At 43.2% G+C, this 16851-nt stretch overlaps 1 protein-coding gene across 1 annotated transcript in view; it reads left to right on the top strand.

The window, feature by feature from the left end:
- zbtb16b (zinc finger and BTB domain containing 16b) overlaps nucleotides 1-16851 on the top strand; it is a 28188-nt gene continuing 11337 nt past the window's right edge. The window contains exons 1-4 of the mRNA XM_088426838.1: nucleotides 1-83; nucleotides 2528-3753; nucleotides 7340-7437; nucleotides 11207-11293. Coding sequence (XP_088282964.1) covers nucleotides 2612-3753; nucleotides 7340-7437; nucleotides 11207-11293 — 1327 coding nt within the window. The 5' untranslated portion in view covers nucleotides 1-83; nucleotides 2528-2611. The remainder of the gene's footprint in view (nucleotides 84-2527; nucleotides 3754-7339; nucleotides 7438-11206; nucleotides 11294-16851) is intronic.

Genomic DNA, 16851 nt, shown 5'->3' with positions numbered 1-16851 from the left:
GGGAGCGGGCACTGTGAAATGTGGCAGCATGATGCTGCCTGGATAATCAGCGGACAGCAGCACAAGCGAACACGACAACAAGGGTAAGAGCACCACTTTGCAACAACTACTTGACTCTTTTACTGCGGATATAGACATCAAATCAAAACGACGTGCTTTGATATCGGGTGGCATTATAATATCCCCCCTTAAGTTTCCCTCCAGCTGATTTTTTTTTTTTTTTTTTGCTAGAACTACACGTAGTTATTTTCTTTTTTTTTCTACACCTTTTTGATGTGAATCGCTGGTGTGCACCTGATGCGCTCCGACGCTTGCGGACAAATCGGCAAGGTGACACGATGGATAAATAAAAAAAAAAAAAGCATGTTTTATCTCGGCATTGTAGACTCACGCGCGCGCGCATTGTCCATGCACGGCGTCGCACAGTTTCCACTCGTTCATCCATCTTAATAGTTTGATAACTTATTGATCGGGCGGCTTAATTGTCTGGGGCGCCTCTAATTACGAACGTGCGCTGCCTTAATGGACTAATCAGGCTTTTGTCTACCTGTTGAGGGGCGTGTGCGCGCGCGCGAGCGAGTGCGCGCGTGCGCAGCTTGATAAATGGCCACCGTCCCCGCTTCTCAGTATGCAGACGTTATTACAGCGACGTGGTGGCTTGCAGACTAATCACCCCGCAACAAGCAAACTGTTGCAGCCGCGCATCGACCTGTTGTCTGCTTTTTGGAGACTTAACAACCTCAAAATAAAAACAACAAAAAAAACCCTCAAATCTTCTGACTGATCAGAGGTTGACCAGCCTATGATTGAGCCTCATGGAGCATTTTCTTTCCCTCTGTCCTCAAAGTCGGAAAAGGTCCGATTATCAGAAGTCTGTGAGTGATAAAACTGACAAGTGTTAAAAAATAAAGAGTTGGGTCCAAGCCAAGGAGCTCAATAGGCTGGTGTCAAACATACGGCCCACGGGCCGATTCTGGCCCACGAATTGGTGTCCTTCTGCCCCGCGAGATGACGTATAGAGGTGAACTGATTTTTTTTTTTTTTTGATAAATGAAAAACTTGTTTTACAATTAATAATATTCCTAATGTTTTATGATTAATAGCGATGTTGTGCTTGTACCATTTTGGACAGTAAGAGAATAATGAATCTGAAGTTCAGTTATATCTATGCAGACCGCAAGCTAAAATGATTTTGACACCCCCGTAATAGACCAGTAGTACAAGCCCCCCAAGGAATAAAAAAAACTCGGCCACCGCTCGATGGGCTGGCTATAAGATTATTTCCTATAAAAATTGTATTCTAAACCTGTAATCTTTTTAAACACTGACAAAAGAAAAAAGGAATATAGTAAACTTTCAACCTGTTAATTATTTTTTACAGCGTTTATATGGGTTCCAGCTTAGTCTAAAACAGAAAAAAATAAACAAGTGCATCAAACTGCCTGAAAAAAAAAGATGAAAATTCTTATTTTATTATAATTACAGTTCACATGACAAATACAAAGCCTTACATACAGATTAGCGACTGTGTTGGGAGTAATGCTTTACAAAAGTAAGGTGATTACTGCAATGCATTACTTTTTGTTGCAACGTGGCAGTGTAAGGCATTACACACACGAAAAAAGTAATAATATTTCTCTTGTTACCAGCCCCCCCCCCAAAAAATGTCTCCCAAATCCTTTAAATAGATATTGATTGAAGCATTTAATAACATGAATGCAGTTCATTTGGTTGCGCAGATGCATTCTTGGCATGCAGGGAACTTTGTTTAGGTCGTTTATTTGTACGTTTTTATTTGACATTTCCAGCGATCTGTGCATCATATACAAGTCCAATGGTGCAATAATATTTATTTTGGGATAATTTTGAGCATCTAAATTTACTTAAGTTTAGTTTAGGGTATTTCCTCGGTATGTGTAATGAGCTACTTTTAAAATGTCAAATCCATATTTCCAGGTATGATGGTGAGAGTAATGTAAAAATGCAATAGTAGTGTAAAACCTTACATTTCAAATACAGTAATATTATATGGAACTAATTACTTTGGAATGGCAGTAATAAGTAATGCATTACAGTTTTGAAGTAACTTGCACACTGATTATCATGGACTTTTTCTCCCATGGGATCATTGCCGTCCGAGGCTCAATTATATGGTGTTTAAAAGATTATCCTGACTGATTATCCCGTGTTGTGAAAGCTGCGAAAACTTACATTGGGCTCAATGTAAACTGTTTTAAAACTGCAGAACAAGGAAAGCAGACCTTTCGCTTTTCTTTTTCTTCTTTGTATTGTCCATCAATCTGGATGTCCTTGCCTGCCTCTCTCAGGCTGATCTCGGTACTGCAACAGACATCTGGTTTGAGGCGCAAGTCCCACAACTGCCGGTAAAAGATCATTTTTCACAGTGTACCGCTATGGTCGTCTCAGGCGCAAACTGCGATAAGAAAACCGACGGTCCGATTATCAGAAGATCGGTGATGTTTTCGGAATTTTCTTTTAAAATGACCATCTTCACTTCAATCCCCAGCCGGAGTTCCCAGACCCCCAGTTGAAGGAGGGCCAAGGCCTGATGCGCGGCCGCAGAGAAGTTCCGAGCGGGTTCTGACGAAAAATGGGCGTGCTCCAGCTCCACAACCCGGCTCACCCCGACACGCTGCTGCAGCGGGCCAACCAGATGCGCCTGGCGGGCACTCTGTGCGACGTCATCATCACGGTGGATGGACACGAGTTCCCGGCGCACCGCACCGTCCTGGCGTGCACCAGCAAGATGTTTGAGATCCTCTTCCACCGCAGCAGCCTGCGCTACGCCCTGGACTTCCTGTCACCCAAGACCTTCCAACAGATCCTGGAGTACGCGTACACCGCCTCGCTGCAGGCCACGGCCGAGGACCTGGACGACCTGCTGTACGCCGCGGAGATCCTGGAGATCGAGTTTCTGGAGGAGCAGTGCCTGAAGGTGCTGGAGACCATCCAGGCCGAGGAGAGCGAGGACGCGCTGGTGCGGAACCACGTCGGCGGAGACCACGTCGACCACGGCCGGGCCAGACACTGGCGGCACCTGATGTCCAAGAAGCATTCCGTCCCGGAAGGAGCCCCGCGTACGACCCCCGCCGCTCTGCACCACCTGACGTTGTACCACATGACCGAGAGGAGCCCACCAGGGACGGACCCCAACGCCCCTCCGGAACTGAGCCCCAAGATGGACGTGAACGTGGACATTTCCCAGCAGCTGCAGCAGGGCGGCGGCGAAGCCCCGACCCTGGAACCCATCGAGGGCATCAAGTCCGAGAACATGCAGGTGGATGAGGCCGACTGCTGCGAGGGCCGCTCGTCCGGGAGCTGCGCCTCGGACCCCGGCCGGGACGAGGGCCCGGGGACGCCGCTGAGAAGCAGCGTCATCACCAGCACCCGAGAGCTGCACGCCAGTCCCGAGGAATCCGTGGTGGGGAGCTCTCTGGACTGTTTCCCGGGGATCGCCGAGAAGCACCTGGCGTCCATTTACTCCGTGGCGCCCAACCACGCGGGGGATGCCATGACCCAGGTGTCCGTGTCGCTGGCCCCCTCCCTGGGGATGCCGCTGGACCCGCGGGCCTATGGGGGCCTGTTGCACCAGGGCCTCCTGCACCGGGAGCTCCTTAGCAGGCTGGGCCAGTTCGCGGCGGGGATGAGGCACGAGGGGCCCGTTCAGGGGCCACAGTGTTGCGGCGAGTGCGGGCTGCAGCTACACAGCCGACAGGCCATGGAGCAGCACAGGTAATGCCGACAAATGATGAATATTTGCAAAGAAAAGCCTGTCATGCTTCACAGATCGGCTTTTCTTTGAGGGGGTGGTCCTTATGCAAATGAGCCACTGGGGGGCGGGGCAAGGTTGTAAAAATAAGGCAACTTCTTCGATTAGATCCTACACTGAAGAAATAATTTAGCAAGCATTCAAAAAAAGGAAACCCCGAAAATGTATTCTTAATAAAACGATCCATGAACGGCGATCTGATGAATACGTTTGTGTCGTATGAGTTATGGCGTATTTTGCCGCTCGCTGTCAGCTGAAGATGACATCATAGGGCGACGTAACGACCAATCACGACTCAGCTAATGTCACTCAAAAAGGATGCGGTAATTACCTGAGGCCTGAGTAACCGATGTCATTTTCAGCTGACAGCAAGTTACAAAATGGCCGCCCCCTTGAGATGACTAAGAATCGCTATATTTTGTGTCTCCATTCATATTGCACAAATGAAATGTTAATCATAAGGCTGTGTATGAACATAGAGAGCGTGTTAGGGTGAAGAACATTTTTGGATCAACTTAACCACTTAAGAATTGATGTCTACATATCTACATATTTCATGAAACATGAGAGCAAAATAAGTCATGTGACGAGATTTTGAATTTTGAAAATCATATTGAGTCTCGTGATCTTCAGAAAAACTCTGGACTAACAGAAAATGCCAGTTACTTTGCGTGATCATTCCTCTGGATAAAATTAAGAAAAAAAAAAAGCTCCGTGGTGGAAGGAATGATGCCAATAAGTTCCTCGTAAAAAAAAGGCAGGTGCGCGCCCGCTCGTAATCAAATTTCCGCACCGCTGCACGTGTCTCTTAAATCTGAGAATTTCTCCCGGACGTGTTTGACGGTCAGGACGACGGATCCCTTCGAGCTCCCCGCGTGGCTTTATTTTGACGGCCGCCGCATTGACGAGCCTGTCAGCTCCCGTATTAGCCAAAAGTTAGCTCGCCCATCCACGCCTTGACGATTGTCAAAGCGAGACGCGGCGCGAGGTCCTCTGACATTTGGGCCCCGGTGTGGGGATGTTTCTGCTGGAGGACGTAGTGAAGTTGCAGTAGGTCCGGAACCAGGTCACTGAGCATGCACCTGCTTGGGCGATTGACATTTGCTAGTGCTTTGCTGACAGAATTTCTCCGCGAGCGCTTTCAGCTGGAGAAAAACTCCAATTTGGAGATCTCTTAGAGGGCTGCTTCTTCTGCAGTGGGAGATTTTTTTTTTTTTTTTTTTGTCTCTGCACAAGTTTAAGGTCAGGGACGATGGATGAAACGGTGGATGAGACGTTTATGTATTGCCGTTTTTACATGAAAATGATCATCACTACGCCAGTTGAAACCTTGGACACTTTGCCCATCCAATAAATGAGACGGTTTGCATTAATCATAATATAGTTTTTTTTCTTTTCTAATTGTTAATATATATATGTATATATAAATGTATTTATAAATTAAAAAATGATATATATGTAGATATAAATTTATGTTTATAAATTAAAAAAATAAAAAAATATATATAATTATATATATATATATATATATATATATATATATATAGCTATAAATGTATTTGTAAATAAAAAATATATATATTTATGTAGATAAATTTTTTTATAAATTAAAAAAATATATGTGTAGATATAAATTGATGTTTATAAATTAAAAAAAAATTATATATATATATATATATATATATATATATATATATATAATTTTTTTTTTTTTTTTCTTTTTTCAAAATTGAAATACATTTGAAATATTTTAAATTGGGCCTGGCCACTTACAATAGTCTGTCAATTCCAATATTTGCAAGAATAAAATGAATTTTATCAATCCCAAAAATGTATTTATACGTCTTAAAAATAGTCCAGGAATTCAATCCCAGGTATTTATTAGCATTATTTTTTCTTTAATTTACGTAGCTAACTATATTTCAAACGACTGTAAAGAAGGGTCTAAAAATAGCTGGTCCTGAATCCCAAATCCCCAAAACCATAGTCCAGTCACTCAGTCCCAGGGACTTATTTAAATTATTTATGTATGTATCTATTTTTCAAATGATATAAAGTAGGGTTTAGAACTGGGCCTGAATCTCAAATCCCAAAGATATTTTTATACATTCTATCCATATTTTCAATCCCAGGTCCTCTACAATATTTGTTTATTGATTTATTTTGAGTTATATGGAAACCAAACCTAATTAATGATCCCTTAATGACAACAATAAATGAATAACAGACAGAGCATGAAGCATGATTGGTCATCACATGAGGGTTCACGTAAAACTTTTTTTCTTGTCTTAGTTTATCAGGTGGCATGTTACATTATTTTACCACCGTTTTTTGATTTCGTGATGTGGATCTTTTGGACACTTGGCATATTGGTCCGATTGTTGATTGATTTTGCCATGGCCCGTTAATTCGGTGAATTATGAGAGTTTTTTGAAAAATGCTGGCACAAACAAGGTATTTTCATTTCCAAAATGTTGTTTAGCTTCCCTTCAAAAATCCATAAATGATTATGCCCATTAAGTGTGTTTTTATTGGGCTTCAGACTGCAATGCCGGAAGGCAAGGAGGCACACATTTTCTCCGATTTTCATTTTGTAGTAATTACAAATGATCTTTATCATTTCTCTCTATTATAATAATATTATACCATTATATATTAAGTGGTAAGGAAACTTTAAATCAAGCTGAAAATTTAGCGCTTCAAATTAACCTTTCTCAACTTTTAGCTCGATTCAAGTGAATGTTTCTGGTTCTTTTGGATTATGAATTGACAGGAAGAGGGAGTAAAAAAAAAAAAAAAAGGGGGGGGGGGGGGGATTTGGAGCCCAAAAACAACAGGCAGATCATTGTCGATGCCTTTAACTGCCAGGCATTCCAAAGTAACTGCTTTTTTTAATGCCATATCACATCAATTAGTCTGTTCACGATCTTTTGGACTACAGAGGACAGTTTTAGCGGTAGTAAAAATTAATCGCGCCTCTAAATGTGGTTTTTGTTTTGGAGTATTTTAGTTTTACAATGGCCTCCTTTTGAAGGCCGGGGTGATGTGAGGATGAGAGCACAGATGCCTGGCATGCTCAGATGTGTGTGATATGATATGATGGCTCTGGCTGGCGGCTCGTCTTTTCTCCCTTTTTCATGGCGGCTGCATGAGGAAATGTGCGTATATGTATACGTGTGTGTGTGTGTGTGTGTGTGCGGGCGGCCAGTGCCTCGCAGGGCTGGCGGGTGGAGGCACGCGTACGTCTGCTCTGAAATTAGCCAGATATCCTATTGTCTGTATTCTCGCTGCATTCACTCGTTCTGAGATTCGCAAACTCTGAGGGGCCTCTCACACTAATGATGTCGCATTCAACCGGGCTCGGGATTTCAAAAAGGAAAAAAAAAAAAAAAAAAAAAAGATATGGCTTTTCTTGTTAAGAAGCATAATGGCGTATGGGATGCGGATGAGGGAGTGAAAAAGCGTCTTAAACAAAACACTTGTGCTAATGCCCCTCTTTTGTGTGTCTGCCCCCCCCCCCCCCCCCCCCCCACACACACACACACACAGGAGGCTGCATGACGACGAGAAGGGCCACGGCTGTGAATTTTGCGGCAAACACTTCCAGGATAGCATGCGGCTACGTATGCACATGCTGTGTCACACAGGTACGAATTGTTCTTCAAGTTACCATTTTTGTCATTTTCATTTTGCTTTTCACTTGAGGTCTGCTAGCATGACGCTAACATATAATGGAAAACACCATGGCCAGGCTAATGAAACTAGCATTGGCGTTGGAACGGTGAACCACCTGCATATTTTAATACGATTTTTTAAAATTTTAATTGGTGGAAAACGTTTTAAAAAATGGGACGAATGACTTCCATTTATTGCGGTTGAAATTTACTTCCTTGTCACCAATTACTACTCTCCTATTTACCAATGATTTGGCGACATCATCTCGTGTTTCGGAATGAAAACACAAAAACAGAATAGGCTAGTACTAAAGCTAATTGCTAAAAGCTCCTATTCCACTGAGGGTCACATTTTGAGTCGACATTTTGAGTCCCGACTCTTTTGATCTTGTCAGGTTTCGGTTAAGGTTGCGACAGTTGGCCAAGCAGAAATTTCCAACTTGTGATGAGCAGTACAGGTGGCAGTCTGAAAAAAACTTTGCGACCTTAGAAAATAATAAATAAATAAACACCAGTCCAGCAAAGAGTAGCGCATATATTTTTTTTCAGGCACTTTGATGCACTTGATTATTTTTGTCTGTTTTAGACTAAGCTGTAACCCGTATAAACACTGTAAAAATTAATAGTTGTTGAAAGTTAATTTGCTTTTTTCTTTTGTAGGATGCAGGTTTAGGTATACTAATACAATTTTTACAAATAATAAACTTATTTAGAGTCAGCATGTCAAGTGGGCGAAACGTTTTCTCTTTCCTGGGGGTGGGGGGTAGGGGGGGGGTTGGCAAAACATAATTGAGAAGCGCTGATGCAACGTAATTTTATATAGTCTTAATTTCTATCTGTTTATTTCAAAACAGGACATTTGGTCAAATTAAAAGTACAGAAAAAGTCAAAATAATAATTATAAGTAACTGGTTTGTTCCAGAAGCTGAAAAAGGGCTTGAATGTTGATAATTTACCCCCTACCCCAAAAAAAAGTAAATATTTACACAACCTTTATTTTAATTTGGCACAAAGCTAAGTCTGCTTACGAAAGCAGATAAGGTTTCCTGCAATTCCGAGTATTTGCACAATTTAAAACTCCCATCTAGATCTTGAAACCTTGAATCGATTCTCGATAAAAATGACTTGATAATCGATAAGTTGTCGACGAGCTGTCGCGGCTCTCAAACTAACTGACCTTGAAAAGTCATGAAAAATCCCAAAGTCAGCTGCACCTGTTCCCCTTCGTCCTGCCCGGATCACTCCCCCCCCAACAGAGTCCCGTCCGTGTTTTTGGGCCTCTCGCCAGCTCTGCCCCCTATTTTTTTTTTTTTTTTTTTTTGGGAGTGATGACATCATCAGCTCGCTGCCGGCAGGCCTGGGTGTTCTGCCAGTGTTCCGAAGCGTGTGTGATGGCTCGCTCGCAGATGTGTGTCCAGGAACACACTGTACCCAAATGCAGACTTAATCAGACCTGACTGCTCTCCCAGCTACTTTATCCAAAATAGAGAGCGAGAAGCAGAAGGGAGGGATTGAGGATGAAAAAAAAAGGGGGGGGAGGAGGAAGGGAGGGAGGGGGGTAATCAGAGAGGAAAAATGCAACTAAAACACAAAGCTCAGCTGTGTGCAGACATTGTTTCCATGCATGTTGACATCCTGCTGACAGCCGAGCGAGGGATCTTTCAACTTTTCCCCGAGTCGTCGTCCCTTTTTTATTTCCGCGCGGCCCCCTTTAACCTGAGACTTGCGCGGCCCCCGTAACGCGACATGAAAACGCAAACAAAACAAAACAAAAAAAAAAGGATGCGGATCTGGTTTAGTGCGTGGCGGCGTATTTGGGTAGAGGCAGTGTCAGATCCGGCCGGTTGCTAAGGAGCGAGCGCTCCGCCGCTCTAATGGGCTCATTTGGTATGCAGCTCGACGCCGGCTCTTATTTTGGTATGCCAGACAAAGTGTTTTGATGGAGGACGATTGCAGCCTCGTCTAGAGACGGTTTGATGGTTTATGGATGAGAGCACACTCCGTGCCTTTGACTGCACAAGACAATGCACTATGTCCCCCCCCCCCCTTCCCGCTCCCCGCCTTTTGCCTTTATCACACGAATCGGAACACAACACGGCGCGCTGGACGGCGTCACACAACATTAGCATCTACAGCCGCCGCTCGTGTGTAACCCTATTTGCTCCGCGCAAACTATAAAAGATGAACAGATTGGAGCTTTTTTTTTTTTTAGGAGGGGGGGGGGGGGGATTTGTTTCGGCAATGGTGGCACCGTGCGTGTGTGTGTGTGTGTGTACAGAGTTGAAAGAGGACCACATTTAGGTCTGCGGCGTTGTGAGTTCCCGAAGCTTGTGGGTGTTTTAATGAGTCATTTTAACTTCATTTAAAGCCAGCTGAGCAGAAAATAGATCAGTGAATGAGCCCAGGGCCAGTATGGATCTGCAACCGATTTACATCTCTGTGAGAGCCAACCCACATCCAAACAGCTGTGTGCGTGCGTGCGTGCGTGTGTGTCTGCGGGCATAGAGCGGAACCTCTAAAGTGGAACACAATTGGTTCCGTGATATTGGTTGATTCAAAGTTGTTCTAATTTTAGCCAGGGTTGAAATTTTGCCTCTGAGAAATTGTTCCTCTAAATATGTTTACAATTGCAGTATTAACACAGTCATTTTGAATGGGCTCTCTCACGTCATTGGTAAATGGAAGAGGGGTGTCACTTTGATTTTTTTTCATCAAATATCCTATTGATTATCTCTTTAAATAATCGAGTAATCCCCCCTCAACCTCCCTTAAAATTCATAAGGTAAAAATAATCTACTGAGGTTGAACAAAAGTGGAAGAGAGTGGATTTAAGTACTTCCATGTCAAGTGTATTTGCAATAAAAAAAAAAAAAAATCATTTCAGGCCCTTCAGGCACTTTATTTGCAGCATTGTGATGCGCTTTTTTCTGTTTTAGACTAACTTGTAACCTGTATTTAAATGATGTTAAAAAAAAAGTAATTTAAGTGATTTATTTTGCTTTTTTTTGCTATTGTGAGAAAGGAAAAGGGATACTTAGACAATATTTGTTTTATATATATATATATATATATATATATATATATATATATATAGCCTGTTCATTATATTTATAAGAGGTAATGATCCCTGCTTATATTGAAGTTTTATGTATCAAAAATAGTAGTATATATTGTACTTCAACTTGGAGGTTCCGCCATGTATGCATTACAATGTTTTCGCCAGTCGATGCGTTTTGAGCGCGCCCAACAAACGCTAACCCTCCGCGCCTTTTTTGTTCTCGTTTCACCAGACGAGGGTTGTTTGTTACACAGGTGAACTGGGAAGTGTAGTTCCACTGCACGTGATGGGATTTAGGGTGTTGACTCTGAAGTGTGTTTTTTTTTTTTTTTCCTGTTGGTTTTTCTCCGCGATAAAAGGGCCGTGCCGCAGGCGGTAAGCGTCTGCTGTAGAGAGAGAACACCCAGTCCTTCTGTGGCCTCTCAGGCAGACAGTCTGCTCGCTGTTCATAAGCTGATAACAGGGCCACGGTAAATAAAACTCTTCAGCTTGGCTCGTTCTGTCTGCAAGAAGGGCCGTTCCATCCTGTCTGATGCTTTTGTTTGTCCCATTCCGGGCTAAAAAGTACTAAGCGTACAGCAAAAAAAAAAAAGTCCCTTAACCAGAGGCTCCTTCTTCCTCCCAAGATGAAGATGTGACCGATTGTGCTAAACACAACGCTGTCTTTTGAAACTATGTCCACAGCCCCTGCTGAGGCTCTGGTGTGTGATCAGTGTGGAGCCACCTTCTCCTCGGAAGAGGCTCTGGATGCCCACCGGCAAACTCACACAGGTTAGTCACACACACGCACTTGCTCGAGTTACCCCCATGACTTTGCGACTGGATTTTTTTGCTCGTCATGCTGGCTGGTTTCAACTGTTCCTGTCATGATGCTCCATAATTTATCGAGGGGGAGGTGGGCGGCCCTCTCACATGTCCGCCTCTAATATCTCTCAGTATCCACATCCACTGCGTGCCACTTGCACACGAACCACAGCTTCACAAAATAACACTTGGCATTACAGTACACCCCCCACCCCACCCCCCTCACACACACACACGCACGCCATTTCTTACAACCATAGATATCTTACCATCACAGGCCAAAAACATCCACAATTTATTCATCTTCGGCAAAAATATGAAGTGGGACTAGTGTTGTCAAAATATCATAATTTGACACCAAGATTCTGACTTGGAGACCATAATTGCTCAAAGTATCTCAAAATGCAATGTTGAAACATGGAAAAATGGTAAAATATCAGTGAAGGTTCCGTATAATCACATATGAATCATGTAACATTTATTTTCAGCATTTGTATGAGTTTAAAGCAATATTTTGCAACAGATAATATCATAGAAGTCAAAAATATGTTCAATAGAGCCCGACTAATCTCACCGTGGCATGATTAAATCATTCAATGCCAAAAACGAATTTTTACGTTCTAAAAGACTCTTTTAGTACTTAATTACCTGAAGTAATAATGACTTAATAATTACGTATAAATAACTACATGAGATTGAATATCCAGACCCTTGGGGAAGGAATAAAACAAAACAAAAACGCAAAAATACGTCTTTGGGTTTGAATGAGTTAATTTTGCATTTGTCGAAGGTTATATCCAGCTCAGTGGGCGGCCATTTTGTTACTTGCTATCAGCTAATAATGACATTACATTTGCTTGGGGCTTAGTAACGGCCAATCATTGCTTACTTGTTTTTTGGGTTTGGTCATCTGACGAGTTGGGCCGAGATCCCTGAGCAGCGGCGATGTCATTTTCAGGTGACAGCAAGTGGCAAAACGGCCGTCTCTTGAGATGCAAAAAAAAAAACTCCTATCCTGCAAACACAATATGAATCAAAATATGAGTTTAGACAAGTGGAGTTGCACGGAACAAATTTTAAAGAAAAAAGACTTGCTGCTCACTTTAAATTCTTAGAACTTTTGTTTAAGGAAACAACCCATTTTTGACTTCACAGTAATATGTTCTACATAACTGCATTAGTATTATGATTGACTGTTTGTGGAATATGAATTGAGCAGAAAAATCCACCCGTCTTTGTCACTCATGCGGCAGCCATTTTGCCACTCGCGGTCAACCTAATTCTGTTTGGACACTAAAATAGCACAATTTCCTCATATGGTTTCCCATCATACATTTTTACAAAGATTTTAATTGGAAAATCGTCCTGCGAGCTAACACGCCACGGTACGCCGGACATCCCACTGACAGTGATTGTTCAACAGAAAAATCGGTCACTTCCACGTTAAGAATCGCATCTGCCGTGCTGGTATGATGTAACGCTCGGGAGATGATGTCATTTGTACCTTACACGAGGACAGGTTTACTGTACCGTGGTGACCTAAAATGAACTGCTGCGCTTGGTAGAATCAAGATGACATAGATGCTACTCTGGCTTCAGAACAGCCTAAAGCTAAGGTTCATTCTCATTTTATGAGTTATTTCTTGAGGGAATCAAGTGTTTCCCCAAAAAGGCTTCTAAATGCAGCATCCACCGCAATTAAAAGTCACGCTAAAGCGCCATCTGAAGCCAAATAGCCTTGGAGGCACATCAACTCAACAAGGGGGAACAATTGAATTTCTTTCTGCTGTCTTATTCCTTCCTTGTTTGCCATTTTGTGAATCTGTGAAGCTAGCAAATCCGGGTGACGTAACTTGCTATTAGCGTGCTAGCTAACCTGATACCCATCAAAACATCATGTGAAACGCGCGGAGGCAGCTGAACGTTGTTTGTTTCCGTTAAGGCAACGGCGTGTCGTAATCGTAGCCTAGAAATAAAAGCTTCAGTCATTTCCGTGGTCCGCTGGCTAGTAATGAGATCAAAAAATAGAACCCGGGATCATCTACTTTGATGGTTTGGGATGATGCTTGTGTTAGCGCTAGCATCAACACTATTCGCCATCGGGTGCGATTAAGGATGGCCTTACGAGTCAAACCATTGATTTTGAAAATGTATTTTTGATTTGTCCAACTTGCAGGAGTTGTTGATTACGTTTCAAGTAGATTGTCATTTTGAAGATGCTCTGCATGGTTAGATAAGGCCTACGTTCATACTACTGTATTGTTTTGTTTTTTTTTGTCTCTAAAGAGGTACAATGTTCACCTTCCAAGTGATTCCACTCTTTTTTTTTAATCTTCATGTACATTCTGTACAGACGTACATTGCCTTTTTTAGCCTTGCTCAGGGGTCAGCGACCTTTAACTTTCAAGCAGCCATTTTGACCCAAAATCCACAGATAAGACAACACTGGAAGCCGGAAACACTTGCTTGCATATAAGATGGTTTATATATATATATATATATATATATATATATATATATATATATATATATATACCACATTATTTTCATGAAAAGAAGCAAGCAAACCGAACCAACGTATGAATCCATCAGTGTTCACAAAGAGGCATTAAGATGAGATTTATTCTGTTCTGTTTGTATTATTTACTTCCCTGGGGAAATCAACTTTGAAATTGTCTTTACAAAAATTATGCTCTATGCTGTCTTTGTGGACTATGAATTACACAACAAAAGCCACCTGTTTGTTCACTGACCACTCACAATGTGGGAAATCAGAAACACTTTACGTGCAACAAATATATAACTTACAAATATATAACAAGTTTAGGAAGATGCTATTTATTCTACTTTGCCAGAGTTTTTACATTGCTGCATCTTATACATGGTAACACAAAAAATACCAGAATTTGACCCCAAAATTGAGGGTGCGTCTTATACACAGGTGCGTCTTATATTTGGGACATTGCGTTGTAGGAATGCATATTTGAACATTTCAACTCTCAAAGGTTACATTTATTGATCGTTTACCTTAAACGGGGTCTAAACCTGGGACCAACCTGAACTTAAAACGCCTCAATTTGACGTGATTATTTGTGTGCAAAGTCGCACGAATCCTCATCCTTCGACAAAACAAGCGTCCTCTCAGATTGTCCCTACATGTGTCCGAGTCCTTATATTTCCTTGCCACTGTCAGAGAAAGCCGATCGCCCTCTCGGGCGTGCTGGCATGTAACTGTAACTCCAGGTGGCACACACAGTATGAATAGTTAATGCCAACCAGGGGTGTCGTCCGTGCCCAGAAGTTTCCCCCCTCGTCACCCCCCGACTTGTAAACATCCAGAGCTCGGTTTCAAGCTTGGCGGCGTATCAAGAGCAAAGTACAGCGGGGCATTAGTCTCTCATTTTGCCACGAGATCACCTCGGCCTTTCGTGACGCGTGATCAGATTGTTTTTCGTTTCTGTTTTGACATAGGTGAGGCTAAATATCACGGGTGAAAAACGGAGCCGCGCGGCCCCAACGAGTTTGGTCTCCATCGATTCACACTTGTCAGAGATGAGCAGCTGCTCCCTACACTCCTGATTGGGAATAATATGACTCAGGAGGACTGCGGGTAGACTACGGGTTTTTACAGGTCTCGTGGCGTTTTGATATGTCAGAGGTGAACGGCCGAGGGTTGCTGCGATCAAAGCGGGGGTAGTGTGGGAAAGGAACAGGCGACAGGGGCAGCGGAGGGCTACATGAGGACTTCCTAAAGGGCGGGAAGGATTTCTGCTGGCGCGCCAGCATTGCGAGGTGGGAAAACAACATCATGTGCTGCTGTTTACTCCTCAACACAGCACTGTCATAGTCTCCTGACCTACTTGTCAGAGCCCAAAATAAAAGAATGGATCCGTCTCCGAATCGCTCGCACAACAAAGGCGTTTGTTCTGTCTGGGCTGGTGAAAGAAAGAGAAAAAATAAAAAGGCTCCGGGGCCGTCTTGATTTTTGCGATCGTATCATAATCTGTGGCGAAACGGACTTGAAAGCGCCGCCGGGCAGCCGTGTTGTCACCTATGGCGACGTAAGCGCTGGCTTTGTGTACTCACAGCAGCGGCGCCGTGTCCACGCGTTACAGACATTCGCTTCCGCCCCGGCCCTCGTAATTAAACATCACTGAAGCTTCATTCAATATACAGCCGGCGCTTTGTAAGGCGCGAGACCTTTCGGTTGCACGCCGCCGCTTCCCCTCGGTAACCACTTGTAATTCATCCGCGCCGTCCGGCGGCCTCAACGGCGCTCTCTTCGGCCCCGAACGTATTTGCTCTGCGATGATACACAAAGCGCCCCGCGGCCCGTTCGATTTCTATTACGTGAAAATTATTTAGATGGAGAGAGTAGCGTAAACATTCCAGGAAGCGCTGCGGCGGCGGCGGCGGCGGCGGTGGGCGAGCGGTGACCTGAGTGAACCGCTCCGGCGAACGGGTAAAACGGGAGCAACGAGGCTCTTGTTGCATTAATTATTGAGTCTGTTGCTCGTACGTCGGCTAGATTAGCAGTCGACTGATGAGAGCCCGGGGTTGTTTAAGGTACGGCGTGTGCGTGTGTGTGGCGCGGCCTCCTCGGTTGTATGCATGAGCACATACAGTACAGTGACTCGAGCGCTCACGGGGTCATGCGAGGTGCGTAGCCTCAGCTGAGCCGAGAGATTTCACCTCGCGGAGCGCAGCCCGGGAACACAGCCGCTCCCTGCTATGTGACGACACTAACCGGTGCGCATGATGTAATATTGTAAACTTGAATTCGTTTCCCCTGGGAAGGAACTGAGATGTTTGTCAGGATGGAAATTTGAACCTAGCGAGTTGCGCATAATGCAATTATTGAAAAAAAAAAGTGCGCAGCAAAAAGGAACAGTTTGTTTTCTGCACTGTTTGCCGTCATTTGGGTCATGGGTGAACTGGAGCCTGATTCAAATAAGGCCGTCTGAAACCTGGGCCAATTGCCAATCAATTACTGGGCGCATACATAAAAAAGTCATTGACACTTCCACGCCTATGTACCATATACATTTTTTCCATGAAGCTAACATGCTTGGTATGTGAGAGGAATGTGGAGTAACGAAGAAACAACGGCCAAATTTCAGACATGTTTCTCTCTCCTTCTCGCTCTCTCTAGAAAACACTCACTCACACAAACATTCAATACTGAATACAGGGTGGAATAGTACAGAAAAAAAAATATTGGAGATGGGTGACATTCCGAATTTTGAATTTGCGCGAACTGTAGCTTTAAGTTGTAATATCATCATTCACCACTAGATGGCAGACATGGATTAGTTGCTTAGCGCTTTACCCGGGTTTATACAGTACTGGATCCTGCAAAAAATAAAATAAAAAAAGTGCATTACATTTTTACTGAATCTTTAAATCAAGAGTGCCATCTAGAGCAGTGGATATTAAGAAAAAAAAATCATTTTATTTATATTAAATTATGAAAGTATTCATGAGTCTTAATTAAAGCAATCAATTCAACCAGTTTAATATATTTT

Source organism: Hippichthys cyanospilos, chromosome 11, assembly GCF_059441005.1.
Source record: "Hippichthys cyanospilos isolate Australia breed blue-spotted pipefish chromosome 11, RoL_Hcya_1.0, whole genome shotgun sequence".
Classification (NCBI taxonomy): domain Eukaryota; kingdom Metazoa; phylum Chordata; class Actinopteri; order Syngnathiformes; family Syngnathidae; genus Hippichthys; species Hippichthys cyanospilos.
This window is presented reverse-complemented; position numbering and strand designations above follow the sequence as displayed.